A 24,171-nucleotide genomic window follows, 5' to 3' on the forward strand; every position below is an offset into this window, starting at 1 on the left:
AGCACCTGCTGACTGCTGCCAACAGCTGGAGCTGGAAATTCGTTGCATCCTCTGGGTCAGCCTGGCTGAGTACTGAGAGACACATAGTGTACTGAGGAATGATGCTCAGGGAATGTCATGTGGGGGGAACGATGTGCTTGGAAGGGCATGGCTGCCAAGGGTCAAGTCCTGGTGCGTGTCCTTTCCTGCCCCCGTGCTTCTTGGTGTGCTGCTGCACTCAGAGCAGTGCTGTGCAGCTCTGTGTGCTGCGTGCAGGCTGCCTTGCGTCTATGTGGTGCGTTCTAACTTGGCTGTAACAGGGAGATTGCTCTGGAGGATTTAGCCCTGTAATTAATTCAGGAATTAAGTTGTCTGAAATAGTCACGTAACAGAGCACAAGGCAGCGTAGGCTTGGGGCCCATCCTTCTGTCACTTCTGTCCCTTCTGTCCCCTTGCCTGGCTGACTGATCTGACCGCAGCTGTGGCACAGGAGAGGGCAGAAAATGTGATGGAGATCTGTCAGTCACAGCCATTGAGGGCCAAGAGGTGGGCTGAGGATGAGTGGAACAGTGTTTGTCTGGCAGTTGAGTGAAGTCTTTATTTCAGAAAACAGCGGTGCTGATGTGGTTACGCCATAAGGCTGTACTCCTCTGGGATTTGAGTTGTGAATAATTACCCTGATATGTGTTTCTTGAAATTGTTTTCTATTGCCAAAATCAGCTTGTGGAGCCTTAATGCCATGCTCTTAATGACACTAATGAAAAGTCCTAGATTGAGCTTTTCCCATTGAAACTGTAAAGCTGGTTAGGCACCAGCGAACACATGAACTGTGCAGGTTGCAGAGAGAGCATGCGTGAGCGAATCGATTTGTTTTCCAAGCAGCTGAAAACAAAAGTCTGAGGAGCTCCTGCTGCAAGGTGATGACCCTGGGCACTGCTCAGCTCGTGGCCTCACTGACTGCTGTTTGTGCTGCTCGCCTTTCACAGGGGAGCACTGTGCTTGAGCTGAGGTGAGCAGTGAGCTGCCATGGCACAACCCAACCCACCTTGAGCAGGGGCTCCTGGCCGGTGAACTCAGCTAGTGGGAGCACTTGGATAGTTGACTGTTAATAATTGGGATTGGGTGCATTCTTTCTATTTCCTTTGCCTTGCTAACCTTCCAACTCGCACCTTAAATCCAAGGAAGCAGACCAAGTTCCAAACCAGTCCTTTGGATGAGTTGGGATTTCACAGTGTTGAGAGGATACCTTTGCTGATACGGTGAAGCCTGTTTGCATGCCCATGCTGTAAGGATGGGAACACCAGAGGTGCTGCAGTGCAGGTGCAATGGTGATGCATTGGGTACCTCTGCTGTCATCACCATGATATAAATGTTTGGATATCCTATAGATCAGGGAGAGCAGGCTGAGTGACTGACAGCCATGGGAAGATGTAAGTACCTGCTGACATTTAATGCTGGAAATGTGGTTTGAATGTTGAACTGACCGCTGCAATTACAAGCCATGTGGTGAGCAGACGTGAACTCAGGGGAGATGTTACACTGCTGTAATGTGTGAGGCAAGGCAGAAGCAGGTGCACAGAACACAGGGGATGTGTTTAATCCACCCTGAAAACGCAACAGGCACACGCTGCATTGCTGAGTGGTGGCTGTTGTGTGCTCGGCTCCAGGCCCTGCAGCACAGAGGATGCTTTTTGGTGCTGTGAGCTGCGGGAGAGCTGCCTGCAGGGACGTGGGCATTGTGCTTGGGGTGGCTGTGTGGGCTGCTGGTAGCTTGTCCCCTATCTGCTTGTCCTTATGGCACCCAGCCATCATAATTTTGACAGAGCAAGAAACTGAGGACGCTGTGAAGGTGGGAGCGGTTCCCCTGTTCACATCGTTTGCTGTTGGGGTTGCGTATTGCTTCAGAGAGAAGGTAATAAAATACAAAGCTGCTTACTTGCAGTGCTCAATGAGGAGCTCATGGAAGCATTTTGCAGCTCACCAGCCTGCTCCTGCAATCCACCCTAATCCCCAGCAGCCCTGGCAGTTTGCTGCCTGTGATGGGTGTGTGGCTGTCCCTCACTGAAAGGTGAACTGGAAAACAGAGTTTCTGTCTGTTTAAACCTGGTGGTGCTCGCTGCGAGTTCTGGTTCTCTTTTTCTGTTGCGTTTCCCCATTGCTACAACAGTTAATTAAGAACGGTTCTGCTGAAGCCTGTTGATTAATTTGGCACTTGGAAGCTTAATGAGGTGTAAACTCACAGCCTGCTGCTGACGTGGTGATTTATATCAATTGGTGTGATTAGCACTGGTCCTCCATCATCGCTGCGTTCTTCCCTGCGATCCGTCACAGCCCGAATGGGGAACCTCTATACCACGTTTCTGTTCTGCGGTGCTGCTGACACGGAAAGTACAACTGGTGGAGTGCCTCGAGATCAGCAACGCCCAAATTGCTCCAGAGATGAGTGAGAGGCAGCCCTGCTGGGTGTGCAGCCACCTGGCTGGGCACTGGGAGGGTTTCTTTCGAGACACAACAAGCACCTGGCTGGCTCCCGTTGCTGCAGACTGTTGGCAGCCCGTGGTGCGTGGCTGTGAAATCCCTGTGGGTTGCTGTGCTTGCTGTGTTGTGATGGTTTGTTAGCAATGTCTGCTGCTGCAACACCAACCCAGGGGTGCGTGAGCTGCCTGTGGTCTCTTCTCCCTTCTGTCATAGAATGGTTTGGGTTGGAAGGGACCTTTTAAGGTCGTCTATTTCCAGCTCCGTGCTATAAGCAGGGGTGCCTCCCACTAGATCTGGTTGCTCAGGGCTCCAACCAGCCTGGCTTTGAATGCTTCCAGGGAGGAGGGAGGCATCCACAGCCTCTCTGGGCAATCTGTTCCTCTGTCTCACTACCTTGACAGTAAAGAATTCCTTCTGACAAACCTGTGCAGGGGTTGAGTGAGGGCTGTGAGTTCTCTGCTCCCTGGTGATGCTGTTGATGATGCCAGCATCCTGTTAACTCCATGTTCTAAGAGAAATGCACCTGCTCAGAGCTTTGGAACACCTTTTCTGAGGCACTGTGTGAAATAGAGGTGCTCTCGCTGGTGTGAAGCATAAACCCACAGCTCCATCTCTGCTGCTCAGATATGGTGGTGTTATTGGATAGATGTTCATATGCATGGTGCTGGTGCACAGCCCCAGTTGTGCCCTGGCTGTAGCTGGAGCAGCATGAGAGTGACAGGCATGCCTGCATCAATCCCTTCCATGTGGTTCAAATCAGCTTGAGTTCGTACAGCATAGAGTGGTACCACTGCATTTTTGGGGGCCTGGTTGCTGTGGGGGGAAAAAAACAAGCCTGAAACCAGAAACATCAGAAATTAAGCTATACCAAAATAAACTGACCTTCAAGTGGAATAAACAGGTCAAATGGATAAACGAATAAATCTAAAAGCCAGGCACAGACCTTTCTGTGTTTGCAGAACCAGAAGGCAGCTTTGCAGTTGATTCTTACAGCGAAGAACACGTGTGCTATGTTCTCTTATTCAGTGTTATGCTTTTAAGTTGAGCAGTGAGGCGTGGACAGGCCCATTTCTGCACCGTGACAGTTGTGTAAACCGATTGTAACAGCCTTTCTACTTCCAGAGCAAAGAGTCCTTCGAGTAAATGAGTGTTTGACCCGTAGCCACTGGGAGCAGCATTCTCTCTGGGGCCCATCAAAGCCCTGTGTGGAGAAATATAATTTATTTTAATGATATTTAAACTAATGAGCTTGGCTAATAGATATTTTTGAAGCCCTTTATGGGGGTTCAGCTATGGGACAACATGCCACTGGGCACAAATGCTCATTTACCCAGCGTGATACCAGAGAGCGGCTGGCCTATTAGTAAAGTATTTGGTTTGAGTTTATTTTTTTTTTTAAAGAATCCATTTCCATAAATTACCAGTAAGAAATAAATCAAGCAGCTGCACGTGGGGATGCTTGAGCTGTACAAAGCTGGAGTGCCCCCTGTCCTATGCTGCTGCTCTGCCTCCCCACCTGGCTGTGTGCTGCCTTGCACAGCTGCTGCCCACTTGCTCTGTGTGTTTGTTGGTGTAAATGCTGGGCAGGGCAGGAGTTTTTGGCACCAGTGCATTCATGGCCAGCTCAAACTGTTCACATTCCCAGTGCTTGCAGGGCTGGGGAGGGAAAACTCTTGCAATAACCTCATTGCACTGAGGAACAGGGAAGGAGGCAGAGCTTAGAAGAGCCATTTGCCTGGCCGTAGGCAGGATTATCCACATCAAACCATCACTAGCAGCTGCTTGTTTAGTCCATCCTCATGTGCTGCCGCTGCTGCAGATCCCAGAGCATCTCATTGCCATGAGTTTCATTACAGCATGGACATGTCAACACACACTTGGCAGCTAGTATGGCCAGATCTCTTCTCCCCTTCAGCAGCAGTGAGGTGAGGCTCCTTTACACTGCAGCACACGGGGCTGCTCTGCGGGCACAGCCTGCTGGTACCAGCAGCCCAGCTGCACAGTGAGCAGATGAAGGATTATAGTGATCAATTTGGTGAGAAAGGAGATTTTTCTCTGTCTGTCCACCCTCAAGGCTCTATTTCCTCATAAACCATTCCCAGAGACATCAAGAAAATTGAAGCTGTTCAGAAATGGAAAAGATAGTTAGCCCAAAATGAATGAATATCCAATACACCAGCTGACTTTCATGAAACATAATGGGAGCAGCCAGCTGAACCGATGGCTTTCCTGCAGCATGCTGATTTTTTTTTTTTGAAGCAGAGAAGCGTGCTGCTTATAGCAGCGATGCTCAGCCCCACGTTGCACTCCCCAGTGAAGGTCTGGATGATGTGCTGGGTGTGGGCTGGCATCCAGCATTGAGCCTTGGCCCTGCTGCATGTCCTGGCCCTGCTGTTTGCGCTCGTTAGCAGAGCCTGCGGGTGGAGGACTGGTGCTGGCCGGCCTCGGCTGCTGCAATTGCCTAATGCAGCATCCAGGCTCCCAAGCCCTGGGGCTTTCAGTTCGTTTAGTAACCTAATGTAATGCATTTTGATTTTTTTTTTTTTATTTTAAGGGAAGAGCAAACGATGAAGAGAAGACATTTTAAAGGGTGTTGTCACACGCCATGTTCACATGGCCTTGGGTCCATCAGTACTGCAGCTGGACTTCTGTTGGAGCTGCAGGGCAACCCTCACTCCTCATCACTCAGGGCAGCCAGGGATGCTCCAGAGCCCTGGGATGCAGGGCTGAATTTGTTTTGGTTTTGCCTAAGGCTGCCTTTCTACCAGAAGAGCTTCCCCTGACCTGTGTCTGCTGGAGTCCAGGCTGTGGTGGGGAGAACAGAGAGCTGCACCCTGAACTAATTGGAGTCCTCACGGGCAGAGCCTGGCCCAGGCACACTGCAATGTGAGCCCAGCGCTCCTCCTGCCAGCTGTCATAGAAGGTACCACTCGGTGTCACACAGGCCTCAGAACTTCTTGCTGTTGTTGTTTCCTCTGGTTTGGGTCAAGAATGTTGCTGGGTGTGAGAAAACAGGAAGCAGTGCCAAGAGCAGAGTTTTTTTCCTTTTCACAGACAGCCTTTGAACTCCTTTTATTCTGTCTCTCCTCGTGTTACATTTACACACCCTGTAAAGAACCTCCTGATGCTTCCAAATGCTTTTACTAAGAAAAAAAGTGTTTTTTTATTTTTTCAAGTCCAGTCTAATTTTCTTCATTATCTGTAGACGGCCTTCAGAATAATGATTACAAATGGCTTTAGGTTTCAACCAGCATCACCGCGTGCGCTAATCAACCAGGAGAGCAGAGCACAGAGCCAGCAGGAGCCAAGAGGGTGATGACCACTGCCCTGCATCCCCCTACATCAGACTAAGGATGCTGGATCTGAGGTTGTGGCTTAAAGAACTGCTTGGAAAAAGTTTGACTCCAGGGGACACAGCAAAACCACTGAAAAACCACCCAGCGAGTGCCATTAGCGCAGCACTTAATGATGGCAGATGAGGCTTTCTGGAAGCTTAATGAACCAGGAGGTGAGACCACTCCCACCAGCCTTGCAGCCTAACGAAGGATTTATCTCTGCCTCTTCTTATCTCACTGAATGATGAAAGCTGTGTTCACCGCCATCTATCTTCAGCTTTCTGTAGCCAGGCACTGACTGCAGCCCCAGCAGGGGGGGTCAGTGCTGGGGTTGTCTTTCTGGATGTCACTGCTGCAGCTCCTGCTGAGGTGTGGTGCCAACCTGTCTGCTGTCCTGGTACCAGTGTGCCTGATCCTCTGCTTTGGCAACGCACCTGGTTTTTAGTGGAAGTTGGAGGTTTGGTGCCAGGACATTCCTTACCAAACATCTGAGCAGCTTGCCATCTCTGCTCGCCCACCTTGGCACAGGTATAAGACATCAGCTTCTGGATATAGCTAAAGATTTTGGGCAAAATGACACCAACTAAACCCCCTGCTTCTGGGATATCTATAAATACATTGTTGTGTTATTGGGGATGGTGCATTTTGCAGGAGCTGAGCGAGGGAGGAATTTTGAACCAGCCTGGTGGCAGCTTGGCAGGTCATTTTCTATTCTACGTGTGTGAGCCATGAAGGGCATTAGCTAAATAAGAGATGATTTAGTGGAGATGGCACTATTGAGCCACAGATCCCACAGCTGCTAAATTTCAATATAAACTCCATAACTCTGGATGCAGAAAGAACTGAACGTGCACAAGAGACTGTTTCTGAATATATTTTCCCCCTCTCTCTCCAATAAAAGGCACAAATAATACCATATTTTTCAAAGTGCAAAGCATTTTACATTGCAAATAGTTACATTAAATTTACATTTCATGGGTGAGTGGCTGTAGCTGCTGCTTGCCACATCCTCACCAGTGCTGTGGCAGCAGTTGCAGATGATCTCCCACCCCATTGGGCTCCATGTGCCTGGATTTCCTGGGCCGGAGGCTGATAGCAGAGTCCTGCCACACCAGCAATCCTCCAGGATCTGGGTGCTTCCTCCATAAAGGTCAATGCACTCGCTGTGCCTGTTTTCTCCAGAGATAATCAATGCGATGCAAACACTCTGCTGACAGTTATGGCCACTATGGAAAACTCATTTTCAGCCTTTAGCATTGGGTCGGTAGAATCAGTCTGATAAACTCCAGTGGGAGCTCACAGGTTGGAGCCGTTCTGGCAACCTGATGGTCTTCCCCTCTGGTGTCAGAAAGTGCTGATCGAGGCAGAAGGGCGATGGGAGCAGGGAGCAGCTGGCATTTCACAGGACAGGTGGTGCTGGGAGCTCAGTGCCCCTTTGCTGCCTCTCACTGTGATAAGAGCTTTTTTTTCCTTTCTCTTATCTGCAACAAACTTGATGACATTTCTGGTCAGTCCCTATCGTGACCTTTCCACTCAGCACGTTGGTTTATGCCTTGTCTCAAGGTTCATTGTTTGCCATGTGTATCTGTGTTGGTTTTGGCACCTGCCAGCACAGGGAATGCATGTGAGTCAATTTTTACCTGGCGGGGGTGATTCCTCATTAGTCATCACGCTGCCATTTCCCCTCCTGGCAGCCTTGAAGTCCTGCCCTATGTGGAGCTGGACTGAGCTACAGTGGGCATCTGTGGGACACTGAGGTGACATGAGTGGCCCACACCTCTGTTGCATTTCCCAGCATAGGATAAGCATTATTCCCTATAACATTCATCCTGCTACGGCTTCATGGCTTGAAAAGCCATAAGGGTTTGCCATGCTATGCAGCAGCCGTGACTTTGCTAGTGCAAAGATGTAGCTGCAGCCCCGTGCACGGCTGCCTTTTGCTTTTTTGCCCTTTTGCATTTGTTGGCAGGCTGCCCCATCCCTGTGAGCAGCAGCACAGCAACATGGAGCCATGCAGCAACACGGAGCCATGCACACGGCATGCAGCCACGCACTGCAACACAGAGCTGTGCACGGTGGCGCGGGGCTGTGCCACATCGCCAGGCCTGACTCCTGCCCTCAGGATGTTACTTTCCAGAATGGTGCCTCTCTGAGAGTCTCAAGTAGCTCCTTAATAAACTAGTCCAACACATAAAGCATTGAACTGTGGGCAATTTCCTGGCAAGCCAGCGGGTCCCCTAATAAATGCCCCAGAGTTGTTTAGGTTGCACTGTGCGTACCATCAGTGGGCAGAGAGCTCCAGGCAGGGCTGGGAGCCCCGGGCCCCCACTGCTGTGCCTGCAGGCTGCCTGCTTCCAGCTGCACTCCTCACAGAACCAGTTATTCTCCTCCACCTCTGTGTACTCACAGAGCCTTTTGCCTACAGGGCTGCTCCTGGTTCCTGGCTTGAGATCTGAGCTGGGCTGGGTCTCGTGCAGAGATGGAAAAAGCCTCCTGCTTCTGCAGCCCAGAGCTACGGCAACCTCCACCTGCTCAGCTCCCCAGGGAAGAGTGCAGGGCTGAGGCCACTGGTGGGCAGCACCGTTCTGGGGGCAGAACAGGGCCCTGGCAGCCCGCACACCCCCACATCGGGGCCGGCCCCTTCATTGCACTGCCCCAGCGAGAGGAGCAAAGGCCACAGTCCACACAGGGCCTGGGGCAAAGTCTGCTGCAGCCTCAAGCTCTCTGCTGACTCAGTGCACTTTGCACCCACAACCATCAGGGAGGATCCGTGCCCCACATGGGAACTTTTCCGTCCACAGCCGTTTTTTAAAACGGGCACTTTGGGTAGGGCTGATGCCAACGCATGGGGTTACTGTTTGTGTTTCTAAAGGAGAGCTGCTCACAGGACCTAATTTGTGAAGCAGGCTGGGGCTGCCCAAGAAGCTTGAGCTTGGCATGGTTTTGGTGTAGTTGCATTGCCTGTGCCAAGTGAGAGCATCGTGCTCTCTCAGCAGCCTGAGCACGGCTTCGAGGATTTCCTTCCCCTGCAGCTCTTGTTAATGAAGATTGGCTTAGCAGGGGGCGGCTCTTCGGGATTTGGCACTTCCTGTGCTACATGCACAAGGAGGTACAATCTGTTGGCAGACCTTCCCCCAGAAACGCCCTCAAGCCACAGCTTAATTCATCCCAGCTGGGCACTGCGTACACATCTCTGACTCCTCGTGCCTCAGCCCTGTCGTGCCTCAGCTCCATCATGCCTCAGCTCCATCATGCCTCAGACTTGCTGTGTCTCAGCCCCTTCATGCTGGCAGGACCGGCTCCTGGGCTCTGTTCTCTGCGCAGAACGAGCGCAGTACTCGCTCCACCCCTCCACCAAATCCTATCTTTCAGCATGAGCTGTGGATGTGACACCAGCCAGGCTTTTATTCAGTATTCTGGGCAAGATCTGTACGTATTTTGTTGCTCTAAATGTCTGTTTTCCCTTCCCAGACCCAAAAATCAGTTTCTTTGCTGTGCCCATCCCAGAGCTGCTCTCTAGAAACAGCTTCCCATGCTGAAGCCTTTATTGGGTGCTCCACCTCAGGCAGAAATCAACTGCTTTTCTGTCTGGAGACAGAAGGCAGCCAGTTAGCTACACTTCCTTATTTTTGTTTAAGTGGCCATCACATCCTAATTACAGTTTCTCTTTTTTTAACTACTGCACTCAATTTACAGCCTAATTACCCTTACCTTGTTTGTTTAATGAAGCTGATATAATGATTCCTGTGATCTTCATGAGACGTTTCGCCGGGATTTTATTTTTTCACTTTATAAACTGTGACTTTACATTAATGTTTCATAACCTCAGGTTTCTAATCATAAAGTCATAAGGAGTTTAATTGATTTGAAACTAGCCATGCCCTGAAGTGTGTACATGTCAGATTGATTCAAATTGATCCAATGTGCTTAAATAAAGCTCGTGCCAACAGCGTGCAGCACCTTATGCTACCACATACTTGCCCAAAGGCCTCTGGAAGCTTAATTATGCTGCCATCTCAGTACCATCAATAATTGACTAGGAGATATTTTCTGGTGTGTTTGTTGTAGGTTGCGAGTTTGTTGTGCCCTGGGACCGCAGTGCAGGTGCAGCACGGAGCATCAGCACCAGCAGAGCCATTTGGAGCCACTAACAGAGGCAGAAGTCCCTACATGCAGGCAGCCCTCTGCTCTCACAGCGTGGATCGCCGCTCTCCAAACTGCCTTACCAGTAAGATACGAAGCTCTGTGAGCGGCGTGCATCGCTCTCAGGAGAATATTTTTTATCAATTGGCCCATAAAATTTCACCAAGGAGTTACGCCAGCACCGATGTATCTCCAACATCCCTCCACTGATTGTGGCAACTCCTCGGTGTCAATGAAATTGAATTTTAATTTGTTTGCTCTCACACACAGTTTTGTTTTCTGGGCGTATGTATGGAGCTTACATATGGGACATTGAGTCTCCTGGGGTTGTGGTGATGTGCATCGCTCTGTAGCCACGTGGTGTGATGGCAGAGCCTGGTGGGGTCAGGCATGAGGACAGGGTGTGGGCAGCAGGATTTATCTGTGTGCTGTGGGGCAGGAGGTCCTTATCTCCGCAGCAAGCTGATGGAGCACAGCTCTTTCAATCTCGATAAGCATGCGAGCAGCATGCATAATTCTTACAGGGGTTTCCTTCCAGCCTAAACAGAGACTCTGCAATTTTATGCTCCAGGAAGATAAAAGGTAATGAGACTCCGTACATTTCCTGCCCTTGTCTCTTTACCAACCTTTCAATTGCTTCCAAAATGCCCTCTTGTAACCTCTCCATTAGGAAGAGATTGGCTGCATGCTGCTCTTACTGCAGGCAGCGCCCATGGAGACAGCCCTGCAGAGCTGCCATGGGGTCAGCCCTGATCAGCCCTGGGGAGCAGCTTGGGCAGCTCCAGCACCCCAGGCCATGGCAGGAAGCTGTGGCAGCTCTCACATCTGCACCCACAGACAGGCATTACAGAAACAGGAGTGTGTTGGAAGTGCTCGAGTTCCTGAGGTCACACTCTAGCATTTTATCATTCAAAGGCAATGTGTGCTGCTTTTTGAAACCCGCTGAAGTCCGGCCACACTCGTGCTCTCCTCAACGTGCAGAAAAGAGCAACTTCTGTTCTTCGTTAAAGAGAGATGCTGTCGGCTTTTATTTGTGTGCTTCAAAGTTGCTCCCATCCATTTTAATCTTCCTGCTTTGAGCTGCCAGCACTGCATGGCACATCCCATCCACCTTTCACTCTGCTCTAGCTTTGCTCTAGCACAGTGATGCTCACCTCCCAGCACTTCTAGACCAGAGTGGTGTGACTCCTATCCCATGTTTCTTTAAATGAACTAAGTGAAGGTGAAAGAAAGGCCGAGATGCAACCTCTGTTCCATGCCTTGTGTTCCTTCTGCATGCACAGCGATCAGCAGAGGACCGTGCCCTACTCACTGCCGCAGGAGCCAGGCTCTGGGCGCAGCTCAGTGCATCCAGCTCCCTGCCTGCTCTCATGCTGTGGATGCTCGGAGCATTCCCACACCTGCTGCTGCTGGTGGCTCTGGACGATGTCAGTGCTCCGTGTCTGCCCGGGGGCAGCCTGCCCCTCTCTGCGTCAGCCTGCTCCTCTCAAGGCATTGCAATGCAGTGAGCCCACATGCCAGCACATCACCAAATGACCATTGATTTCCCAGCAGGGAGTCTGAGCTGCAGGCAGAGCGCTGCTCTTCAGCCCGGCTGCGTGCTGCGAGAAGTCAGTGAGGTATAATATGAAGACCCGACGTTCCCAGCTGACCTCGCAAAGTGCAGCAGCGGGCAGCGGTACGGTGTGTGTTTGATGACAAGAGAGCACCTCGGGCTCTGTGCCAGCACAGCAGCACGCCAGCTTGCTTCTATATGGGTCCGTGCCAGCATCCTCCTGCTCAGCCAGGGCATGGAGCCCACAGCACGCGGCCGTGTTGGGCTGTGGAGGTTGGAGCCCCCTGAGCTGCTCAGCACCAGCCCCTGCTCTGCTCCAGTGGCTGCTCTGTGCCTCATTTTGTGACACAGGAGTTTAGGATCTGAGGTGGATAAAGGCTCTGCTTGGCTAATTCAGCTGGCAGCAGGGGGAAGGACATGGGTGTGCTCCCGGAGACCACCTTCAGACCTCACAAACCACTCTCCATCACTGGCATCTCCTCGGGCAGCAAGCAGAGCCCGTGCAAGCAGGGAGGTGTGCGGCTGCGATGCGGGGATGTGTTTGTGAATGCAAAGCAGCCACTCAGCGAGCCACCAGGGCTGGAGGCTAACTGCTGCTAAATGGAGCAGCTGTTGGCTTCTGTTTTCCTCCAGCAGCTTATCAGAGATCATCTCTTCAATCACAGGCACTTAAAAAATCTTTGACAATCAATTCATATTCTACTCTGTGCTGGGGAGAGAAAAAGCGCTAATAAAAGACCTCCTGTGATTGCTTCCCTAATTTCTTCTGTACGAGATAAGTTTAGGCCCCAGTTCATAAAGTACAACTTGCAGGACATTAAGTTGTTGTTTTATTCAGAAAAATGCTGCCAGCCCATAAAGAATTCAATTTTGTGATTCATTAAACCTTTATTCCACGTCTCTATATTGCACCCTTTGAATGCATAATCCCAGACAGTCGATTGGTAGAAAGATAATCCTATTTTTAGCTTGGAAAAACATCCATCCAGCAGCAGAGTGAGGCAGCGATACGAAAGCCGGAGCTCAGTGCTGCTTCAGAGAGTCTGTGCTGGGAAACAGGTGAGATAGGGGCTGCTGATTCACCCAGCGCTGCACTGACCCAGCACACCCAGCATCCCTGCGCGCCCACCTCTGCCTGCTGTCTGCTGGCACAGAGCTGCTGTGCCTCCTGATGGATGGTGGGCATAAAACCCTCCTGCTGAGCCAGGCAGGTTTTATGGCTCCGTAACTCATCTCCAGGGCCCTGCGGCCCCACGGCAGTGATGGATGGCTCCAAGGCCACCGTGTATCCCCAGAGGGATGGAAGAGCCTGAGGAATCTTCTGGGTGCAAAGAGAGCAAATTCCATGCTCCAGTTTCTTCTCTGGAGGGTGAAGAGTGCTTTTGGGGGATACTTTGGCTTCAGATATGCAACTCCCCAGGAGAAGCCCTTGGAGTACTGCAGTCTGGCACCAGCCCGACCCCCAGCCCCAGAGGTGTAGGGATTTCTGGGCACAGAGCTGGAGACCTCTCCCTTCCCAGTTTCTGAGTCGGAAAAGCCTTCTCTTTGCTAACACTCCTGTTCTGTCACTTTTACTGTTTTAATCACAATGCTAATGATCCAACCGTTACATTTCCCAGCCCATCTGAAGACAGTGAGCAGAAGGATACCCCTTTCCTGGCCACGCGTTCCATCTCCCCGGTGTGTCTCTAAGAAGAATTGGAATCAGGGTTGTGCCTCTCCCCAGCACCCAGCAGAGCCGGGGCTGCACCACCTGCAGTCAGCTGGAACAGGGGACACATGAGGAGCACATGGGCACCCATTGCCATCTCAGATCCCGCTCAGGTCCTGCAGCCATCATCACTACATTGCCTGACCTTTCTCTGCCTGGGGACAGAGAGCCATAACTCAGCGCTGCGTTGCCACCAACGCCTTGATGGGTCTCATCTCATGAACGAAGATAAAGGTCGATTCAGAGCTGAGTTCAACCAATATGTTCTCCATATGGATAAGAAATGTTGCCTTTGTGTTACCCATGTGCTGAAGTAAGGCTTTTTTTTTTTTCTTTTTTTCTTTTTTTTTTTCTGCCATGGGGTTTTGAACTTCAATGTAGCCGAGCACCAGTCATTAAAAAACAGCTCTGGCTACGAGAAGAAGTTGTGGTATTTATAGGCAGTTAAAAGAAATCACTGCTTCCCATTTAATGCTCCGTCTCAGCAAATCACTTCAGTACACAGCTAAATTGCAGCACATGATGGATCCTCCCCATGCTCGGCAGCATGTGCGCTTCCTTTGATATCAGTGGGACCTGAGCATGTTCTGAAGATGGGCAGAGCCGTATTTATTGGCTTCAAATGGGTGCTCAGTGCTGGGCTGCATCAAGGCCATTTTATTAGCACAAAATTTGGAGATCTTACATCAAAGCCGATACTATTTATACAGAGTCACATGCTGCTTCTGATGATGAGACAACTGTGGGAAGCGATCAAAGGTTTGAGGGTGAGGTCCCAGCACTACAGGCAGATGGAGAGGCCCGGAGCTGTGTCCTACACCCAGCCCTACGGCCCTGCTTATCGCTTATCAGCTGCCAATATTGACACGGGTCCCAGACACCCGGCTCAAGGGCACCCTTGTTTAAACAGTGGTGTTAACAAAGGTGCTCAGGTGTCTGCTGTCCTTGCAGCGCCAGATGTCAAAAATAAATAAAGAAAGGGAAAGAAGAAGTAGCCAGATCCCATGATGTTTTGATTTTTGCAGGGCTGGTTTTGCTCCACCAGCCTGCTGTCTCACATCTTGCAGTTGTGTTTGATGTGGTGAGGGCTGGGGGCTGTCTGAGTGGGCAGAGTGCAGGCAAATCCCACAGAACCCCACCTGGGGTTCTGCTATGAGACCCTCATTTTTCTCTGCCTGAGGATGTGGGCACTGCAGCCAGGGGTGGGGACATCCTTTGGTCCCCCTGAAAGGGACCCTTCACTCAGCCCTTTTCTAGGGCTGTGAGTGCAGTCCCCTGGAAATGCACTGCCCACAGCCGTGCTGCCTGCAGCAGGAGTAGGTTTTCTGCTTTCACCTGGGCTCTGAGCAGGGATCGCAGCCTAGGGAGCACGAGGCTTTGGTGTGAGGGCTTCCAACAGCTTTCAGATCTGCTTTAGCTTTATCCGTGTTGAACCAGGAAATAAATAATGTACATAGGAAGCACAGTAATGTGTTGTGGCACCAAAACCCTGGAGATGGCTGAATAATAAATAAAAGCCTCTCCTTTTGTCATGGCCATGTCCTTGCTCCAGACCCTGTAGCCGCACTGCTAACACTTGGGCTGTGATAAACACGTTCACTGCTTGACATGAACTGCCCTGAGCAGCGGTGCTGGGGCTGCGTTGGGCATAGCGGTGTCAGGATGGGGACCTGGGGATGGCAGCACTGCCCTGCTGTCCCCATCGGGCTGCGCAGCGTGTTGTGTTTGTGCCATGAGAACAGCCAAATCCACATCCCCGCAGTCGGCAGAGAGAATTGATGGGCTGGGTTTGCTGCGGGGCAGAGGGCATCGATCCTGTCTCTCTGAATGCTGCCAGGTGCCTGAGCCTGCTCCAGCTGCACAGGTGTCAGGCTGAGGGGCACCGCCAGGGTCACTGAGTGCTGCTGGAAGTGCACAGTGAGCTCATGGCCAAGAGGGACCAGAAGTTGTGCTGCACACTCGTGAAACCTGGCACGGCGTGCTGAGAAGCCCAGCCTGCAGCACAGTGCACTCAGTGGGTACACCTCTGTGAGCAGCAGTGGTGCAGGAGGAGCACTGCATTCCCCTGACAGGGCCAGCAGTGCCCCTGAGAGACGCTGCGGGGGAGGCTTAATGCCTCTACTGAGATACAGCAGAGCCTCCCCATAGGAAGTGAGGAGCATTTATCAGGCACCTGAAGCGCGCCTCGGCAGGGCTGATGGGAACCAGCTGCACATGTTTGTGCTCGTGCTTTTGCCCAAGGAACGGGGTCTGGTTTCCTCTGCAGCTATGAGTGCTGTGCAGGTTGTGCAGGCGCCTGGATGGGGCTGCGGGGCTCTGGGCTGTGTCACCAGTGCTTGCAATGAGCAGTGCCAGAGTGTCAATAAACGGGGGAAGAGAGCTCAGTGCTGGCTGGTCCTGAGCCACCACAAGCAGGGAGCATCCATCAGTCTGGGCAGGAAGGGAAATCCCAAAACAGCAGGGAATGTTCACTGCAGCAGCCAGGCTGCTTGTGTTCATTGTGCCTTGCTTGCCCCCTCTTGTGCACAAAAAGCCCTAATTCCATGTCATGCAGCACCGGAGAGCTTACGGTGCCCCTGTGAATTAAGAAGCATCGCTACATGATGCCCACATCCCATCGTGCAGCATGGCCTGCAGGTACCATGCAGCAGTCTGGCTGTGAGCAGGGATGCACAGCCTCAGGGAGAAGCCCCTTACTGCTGCAGCTGGTGGCGTCCCTTCAAAACATAGAGAGACACAGTCGAGCTCGAGATGCCGTTTAAAATCCCGTGCACACGCTATTGCCATTCACCAAAAGGTATTTTGACAGGACTCTGTGATGCACTAATTAGAAACAGTCACTTAAAATCCACATCTGAAACACGTTGTGGGATTGAGGTTCAAGGAGTGCAGGTTTGCTACAGACACCAGATTCCTAAAGAACAATTTCCCACACCTAAATAATGATGTTTTCCATCATGTTACATCCATTAGCTGAAGCTTGGCAGTTGCATCCATCATAATATGCTATTTCAGGGAAATAAATGAGTGTATTTTTCTCTCTGAGAACCAAGGCACAAATATCCAGCTGCTGAAATATTGAGCATGTTTATAGAGACAGACCCAGCACAGCTTCTGGCTCTGGTGCCTTCGCTCAGACACGGACAGATGGAACAGACCGGTTTGCTCTCTTTACCCCAGGTAAGGATTTCCGAGGATGTAATCACAGGATATCTGGAGATCCCAACTATCCACATGGCAAATCCTAAGGAAGGTTTCAACGTCAGCTATGGAGCAATCTCTGCTGTGAGCAGCGCATTGCTGAGCCCCAGGGCTGCAGGGTGGGATGGGAGCAGCGTGGGGCTGACGTGGGGCGGCTGCGGGGGAATGATGCTCCAGGCAGCACTGCTCCCATTGATTGCCAAAGCAATAAAATGGGCCTTTAGTGAAGCATTGCAAAGTTGCACAAAGCACATTTGATGGATTACACCTATCACAACTTTTAGTGCGAGAAACAGGTACAATTAGCAGGCTGCGTGCAGGATCTTCTCTGCAATTTTTTCCTTGACATCATCAGTAATTACCTGCAATAAACACGCTGCTGCCAAGGGCAGCTTGTCAATCACATGGCAGCGCACACCCAGAACACCATAAATCCTCCACCATAAACTCTGCTGCCAGAGAGAGAGCTGCCAGAAGGTGCCCCCTGCCCCTGGGGCACCGCAGGGCTGTGTGCTGAGCACCGGTCCCCCCCTGCCACCCTTCAGTGCCTCCTGCCAGCCTGGCAGCGCTCCGCCGGAGCGATCCGGGGTTATTAAGCAAATGTGATTAATGAATTAAAGGACCTCTGGCACGCTGGAGTGAGGCTCACTGGGCGCCGGGAGGATTCACCGCCAGCACTGCAGGAGCCGTGCTGGGTTTCTGCAGTAATGTGATTAACGCTGAGCCCATCCCCGAGCATCTCTCGGTTCGGCCCCTGCCTGGATGAAGCCCTGTGCCCATCGCCGCTCTTGGGAGGGATGCAGAAAAGGACGTGCTGTCGCAGATGTGTGCTGAGCCCAGGCTGCAGCCGCTGCCTCCTGACAGATTGCAATCAGCTGTGGGCAGATGGCGAGAGATGGAGATCTGCTGGGGCTGCAAACTGCTCCACTCCGGGGAGCGGCTGCGCTGTCTGCAGGCAGAGAACCTTCCCTGCCCGCGGGGTACAGAGATGGAAGCACAGGAATTCAAGCTGCTTCAGGTCGTTGGTAGGCTGGTTACCCCATTCTGGGTAACTTCTGTGGCAATATGCTGTTGTAGTAATTCCCTGCAAGTAACTTTGTTTTGCAGGCTCGGAGAGCTCTGTGCTCAGTGTGGTCCCCTGCAGTCTGGTTTTGGCTCTTCATCGCTGAGCGATGGTGAGGAGCTGAGCTGTGCCGAGGGGCTCCCGGGGAAGGGATTCATCTCAGCCAGACCTTTAAAATCGTGTTGCCACACCAATTCCCCACACTTACAGAACCTGACCGCAGTGTGAAAATTGATATTTATGCTAAGGAGTGTGAATGTGCCGCTCCCCAGCTCCCTGTTCTCTGGTCCAAGCACCAAGGCAGCAGTGAGAAGCACTGCTGGATTTCCAATTATTTGGTGGTGTGAGCAAATGTGCAGTGTTTTGCTGTCCAAATTAAGCTTCTGGGTGAGAAGGGAGGATGCTGGAGAGGACTCCCCAAAACCCCATGCAAGTCTGCCCAGCGTGCAGGAGCTCTAAGCACAGCGGTATGCAGCAGCTGGATCTTCTTACAGCAATCTGAGCACCCACCCCAGGGAGCAGAGCCAGAGCGGTGACACACAAGGGCAGAGCGTTGGTCAGAAGGGACAAATGGAATGCGAAAAACCAACAGAAGCTCCCAAAGTGGGTCAAGTTCCTCGATGCATCCAACGATAGCCGTGGGACGGGAGGGGCAGGGTTGGTGACTGCGTGCTGCAGCCCGGGCTCAGCTCCAGCTCTGTCGGGGCGATGCTTGGATCTGAACAATGCCCTCTCCAGCCCGGCTTCACGCCTGAGCGAGGAGGGCTCGGCTATTAAACTGCAGCCGTGCCTTGTGCTCGCCCTTGGGTATTTCGGGCTGCCGGGTCTCTGGGGCAGGATGCTTTAATGCTGCTTTTATACCGCGTCTACCGCAACAAGGGCTCCTTAATTGGCTTGTGGTTCCCACCAGCACTGCAGGCACCGAGCGAGCAGCGGAGCAAAACGCGGCAGGAACACACGCAGCTGCTGTGCGCTTCCTTGAAGCATAAACTGGGCAGAACCCAGGAGAACCCAGCCCCAGGACACAGGGTCCCACACAGCCCTGCACTGCCGCAGCACAGGGGCATAAAATTGCAGTGACGTTTTGTTCTTTTTGCTCTCTTGACAAGAAGTACTCCCTCCGCCCCCCTCCCGCTTTAATCACCTTTAAACAATCCTGGAGGAACAAGAGGAGGGTAAATAGATGTGGGAACCAAGGGAACAGTTAAAGAAATCAATACAAATCACAGCATAACCTTGCCCTGGTATCTTCCTTATCACCTCTGAGGCTCTACCTGCCTTTGTCTAACAACAATCCCGGTTAATTACGTAATTAATCTAATGATCTAATTAGGTGGAATAGCTAATAGCAGTTCCCCTGGCGAGGCCGCACCTTGCAGTGTGGCTGTAGCCCTACCCAGCCCTCTGCCTGCTGCCCACGGCCCGGGTTGCTTTAACCACGCTCCCACTCGGTTTCCCTCAGATGTGAGCAAGGCGGTCACTTGGAAGCAGAAAGGGAAACTCTCAGTGTAAGGTTACAAAAAGGTCCTTTCTGTACAATCCAAAAGGGGCAGCTGTCTGTAAGCCAGCAGGCAGACACGGCCCTGAGAGCACTGCTGTGCACCCAAAGCTCTGCGTGTCCCACCTTGTGCACCAGGGCAAGGAAAGCCATTGGCACCCGAGCACTGCAGGAGCTCTGCCAGCCCAAGGACGTTTCTGGGCAGTGCCATTGCCACCAGCTGGGGTTTTGTTTGTTTGTTTTTGTCTTTATGTTTGTGTGTGTGTAGATACACATACGTATGTATGAAAAAACACCATGAAATCTCTCCTTGGGTAGTTTGATTTTGAGATTTATACGGATACATACATATACACACACACAAATTCTTTTAATTGGTTGGAACAAAGTTGTCTCAGCATTCTCATCTGGAAACCCCCATCCTGAGCTGTTTATTACAGCATTGTGAAAACTTACATTGAGTTGAAACTTGGCAAATGCTTTTTGGCTCGAAGCAAGTTTTCTTTTGAAGGAGTTTGCCATGAAGTGTTCAAGGGTTTTTTTTCCTCCTTTCTGCTTTCCTTTTTGGAGAGCAGCCCCTCTCAGACCCGGGTGCAGGAGCTGCTCTGCACAGTGTGTGAGCTGTGAGTCGGTCGCACGGCCGCAGCCCCTCGTGCTTCTTTTCTGGCATGTGTTGAGGAGATGGGAGGAAGAGGTTCAGCTGTATTCGAGTAGAAAAGACGGTCTTGTTTTGTTCTTCAGTGAGTCCTGTGGAGCTGTGCTCACACCAGATGCTGGTATCTTAATGCCAGCTGCATGAATGCAGCACCATGGGTTTCCCTTTGCAGAGCCAAGGCTGAGTTACTGCACCTGTAAGGAAATGGAGCAGGAGACGGGCCTGGTGCTGCTCTGTCACCCGGCTGTGTGCTCAGTAATGATGTCCCTGGTCTGGTGTTGTGTTGTGCTGTGGCTCCATGTAGCAAATGTGGTTACTGTACTCTGATGTGTGCTGTGGCCTCAGAACAGATGGCACGCTCTGTGCTTTGCTTTAGACCCTTGTGTTTTTCTTATTTCTCAGGTGGGAAGACCCAGTGCCTCCACGAGGACATGCAGATGGATGTCTGTGTTCTATGCTAACCCAGACACACAAGGCTCGTATGAGCTCACTGACCGCAGGAGGAGGGCTGGGATGTGGTTCTGCTGGGGAAGATGCCTCCTGTACAAAGATTCCTTTTTGGCAAAGGATCTGCAGTGCCTGAGGGCCGGGCAGGACTCAGTGTGGGCTGTGCAGAATGGGTCCTGCCTCCCAAAATGCCTCAGCTCTGCTATGGAGCCAGCAGGGTGCAGCCCCACAGTGAGCTGCAGGGCCAGGAGCTCCCAGACACCGAAGGGTGCAGCCAGGGCTGGAAGGACCCAAATTTCCCATGTGAGCATGCATCTCCCAGCTTAGTCTGAGAGCTGAGGACATTTCCTGATTACCACCTTGCCCGTGGTTCTTTGCCAGCTTTGCCTCTATCCAAGGGGTTCCCAGTGCCCAGCGTGGGATGGCTGGCAACCACTGCACTGTCACAAAAATGAGAAAAAAATCACATCAGTGCTTTTAGTTCCATTTTTGCAGCAGTTTTTCTGTTTTTTTGTACTTCCAAGCAGTTTCCACAGCAGAACTGTACCTATCTGTGAAGATACCCATCTATTATCACCATTTTGTATCACAGACTGACAATCTCGCTGCAATATTTAAGATAGCTTTGTTGTTGGACAAATAAGGATTTGGATCTCTCTATAGTGGGGTTTTTCAGCCTCTTCCACGACACATAAGTTATTTAAGTTACTGATTTCCGAAGTTGACTTGTTATTTTCTCCCATTCTTTCCTGTTTTATCATTTATTTGTTTATAATTTTATTAAATGTGATTTTTTTGGACATTCTGCTTGCAGGTATCATTTCTATGCAGATGCTGCACAGATGTATTCCCTGTTTCCCATTGCCTGTGTCTCAGCAGCACAGTGTCCTCCCCTGCCTCAAGCCTCAGTGCTTTGCATGCTGCGTGGGGCTGGAATATCAAGGTGCTTTTTCTTGGCTGCCAGCATCTAGCACAAAGGGGGGAGGCAGATTTGGTGATGATGCTTGTTTCTATGGATAATAATCAATAAGACCCATTAGGCAGACAACTACATACATCACTAAACTTTGACCTCTGCTCTCCAGAGCAGTCCCAAGATGCCTATTCATATGCCGGTGACATCCAGATTGTGCTGTTGCAAAAGCCTCTTTGCTCAGGAAGGGATTACAGATTTAAAGTGCGCAGCCTTCGCTATCAGCAGAGTGCAGTGTGCAGGATGCTGAGCTGTGTCTCTGCTTTTTGTTGCCTTTCTTTTCTCTCAGCAGAGTTTTGTATTTAACGCTGTTGCACACTCAGCTTTGTGTGCCTCTCTAGACCTTTCTGGGCTGCTTTCTGCTCCTGCCTTCTGGCATTTCAAGGGTTTGCAGTCCGGGGGATTCTTGGCACTGACTTGTGCTTGCACATTGCTCCTCATCTTTCAGATCTTTTTTCTCCTGAGTCGCTTTTCGGCAGGCTGTTTCTGATAGAAAGTTTTTGGCTTGCCGTTTGAAGTCCCTGATAGTCAGCATTTGATCACTTGCTAATTCAGTTCTAAAACTATTTCCCAAAGAACCCATGAAAGACCATCTATAAATAGATTATATATTAAAGGAGAACTTTTAAAAGACCCTTACTTTGCTGAACAGAGGAAGTTTTAAGTTTTCTGGGATGGCAAAGAACACACACCAAATTTAGAAGCAAGTCAGAGATCCCTGGGTATTTGAGAAATCCACTTCTAGAGTTCTCCTCCCCTTTATCCTCCCCTTCCAGGGGAGATCTGCTAGGATGCAGCCAGAGGAGCTCAGACGGTGCTGGGGGTGAGCAGGGAGATGTGTGTGTTCTGTGGGACGCTGAGCCCAGGGGGGCGCAGGGCAGGGGGAACCATGGTGGCCACTCCACCGTGCAACTCCCTCTGCAGGCACTCGAGGTCCATCCTGACACCTCCTGCTTCGCTCCTCCCTTCGTAAGGCTGTTCCCTGTGAAGGTTTGAAGCAGATGTCAGATCTCCAGACCACATGGCCAGCACAGCTCGGCTGTGCTCTTCCTTCTTGTCTGTTAGCTCTTTTATTGCTCTGACATGCTGTATCCTTCCCCCATTCCCTGCTGTGCTTTCAGAGCGCAGCCATACCCCCCTCAGCCTTTGTTTCCCCAGGCTGTGCAAGTCATTTTCACAGAGACTTCTGTTAAATAGGCTTTCTGCCCCTTTGACAATCCTAGAAGCTCTCCTTTGTGCCTGTTCCAGTCCAAATGCATTCTGTCTTCAACTGGAGAACTGTCTGGAGAACATGGAGAAAGGCAGTTCCAATACGATCTTGCCCATGCCTTGTGCAATGCCACTTGCTGTTTCTCTGTTTCTGTTGGAATTTTGGACCCCTCTGCTTGACATTTGTCTTTCCAGAAGCTAAATCACACTCATGGCAGATGAATCATAGAATTATCAAGGTTGGAAGAGACCTCTAAGATCCCTGAGTCCAACCCCAAGCCATTCCCACCGTGCTCACTGACCATGCCCCTCAGTGCCACATCTCCTCCCCTCTGGAACACAGTGGCACCACCACCTCCCTGGGAGCTGCCTGACTGCTCTACTGAGAATTAATTTCTCCTAATATCCAACCTGAACCTCTTGTGGTGCAACATGAGGTGATTGCCTCCCATCCATGAACAGCTGAGTCTTTGCCTCCTGTGTGCCAAACCAAGGAGAAGTCAGAATGTTTTATTATTGGCACCCAACCGTCGGCTAACGCTGCATTTCGCCTCATTTCACTTTATCTCAAAGTTATTCTTTGCTTCAGATGTGACATCTGCTTCACATCTTTGGGTTGTTATACAACCCCTCATTTTCCTAATAGGGTCACTACTGAAAAGATAAGTCATCCCAAGGCAGGTTTTTTGGAGGAGTTCTGCCAAGGACCTTCCTCCAGCCTGGCTGAGCTCCTCACTTCATCTCCTGCCCGTGCTCTCAGCTCAGCTAAAAATACACCAACTGACAGCTATCAGTGTCCTTACTGAAGTCTGGAAAATGCACGCTGCGCAGGAACCCTTCCTTATCTCTTGTTTCTCCCTCACAATTATCAGCAAAGTCTCTCCGTGTCTCTTCCTTAACCCAACACACTTGTTAGCTCGCTACGCTTTGCAGCAGTGCGCATAAATCTCAGCGGTGCACCAGGGCTATCCATTAGCGAGTTCTGTGTTTACACAATTCCTCACACAACGCTTTCCCCAAAAGCTTATGGACTCAGCCTGGGCCACATTTTTAAGGATCCTGTCAAGCACTAAGTGAGATTTCCAAGAGCAGCTTCCTCCTGCCTGCTTGCTGGCAGAGGCACCTGTGAGCCGGCAGCAGCTGAACTGTGCTGAAAGCAGCGCGGGGTGCAGCCAGTTGGCCACTGTGCTTCTGGCCACCGCCTGCCCTCTGCTTGGCTGTTCTGGCTGTTTGTGGCAAAGACTTCCAGTGTACAATGCCTGCTTCCTTTGCCAAGGATGCTCTTGTGGCAAACCTTGCCCTGCTTTGTGTGAAGTCCGTCGGCTCTCACACAGCCTTTTTCTTCCGCCCCTCAATGTCTTCTCAGCTTGGAAACCAATGCTTCACCCCTCAGCAGGATGTGTTGGATGCTGCAGAGTGAATGGCTGCCGCTAATAGGCTCTGTGCAGATGGTTCCCTTTGCCTACCCTCAATTGCTAACTTCTCTTTCCACCCATTTCCACTAAAAGGTGCTAATCATGTGGTGAGACGCAGCCTTCCTGCCCCGGAGAGCAGCAGCATCGCTTCTGGTGCTCCCGGTGCTCAGAAACTCATAGAAACACCTATGTGCAGAGCCCCATTCCTGGGTAACACATTCCCCATTAAATCCACAGAGAAGTCATTTACAAGTGGTTAGAGTTTGGGCTGCTGAGAACAGCAGTCACTTCTGAGAAGTTACACTGCTCTGATGCGAAATTACAAAAATGCATCTTTACTGCAGCAGCTAACGGGGCCGAAGAGCTTGAGTTAACATTTATATTTGGCATCGAACCTACGCACAAATACTGACTTTGGCCACGTGCGTAGCGTCCTGCTTTGTTTTCATATCCATTTCTACCAGTGGTCCAGGTGCGTGGAAACACCCCCATGCTCTCAGCACAGGGTT

At 51.1% G+C, this 24,171-nt stretch overlaps 1 protein-coding gene across 1 annotated transcript in view; it reads left to right on the top strand.

Annotated features, from left to right (window-relative positions):
- The window catches only part of SHQ1 (SHQ1, H/ACA ribonucleoprotein assembly factor), a 52,204-nt gene extending 41,874 nt beyond the window's left edge, over nt 1-10,330 (top strand). Inside the window, exon 12 of the mRNA XM_042823728.1 lies at nt 9,861-10,330. Coding sequence (XP_042679662.1) covers nt 9,861-10,041 — 181 coding nt within the window. The 3' untranslated portion in view covers nt 10,042-10,330. The remainder of the gene's footprint in view (nt 1-9,860) is intronic.
- Nucleotides 10,331-24,171: the final 13,841 nt, after the last annotated feature.

This window comes from Centrocercus urophasianus, unplaced genomic scaffold (assembly GCF_019232065.1).
Source record: "Centrocercus urophasianus isolate 14NV4802_14NV808 unplaced genomic scaffold, USGS_Curo_1.0 seq_22, whole genome shotgun sequence".
Classification (NCBI taxonomy): Eukaryota; Metazoa; Chordata; class Aves; order Galliformes; family Phasianidae; genus Centrocercus; species Centrocercus urophasianus.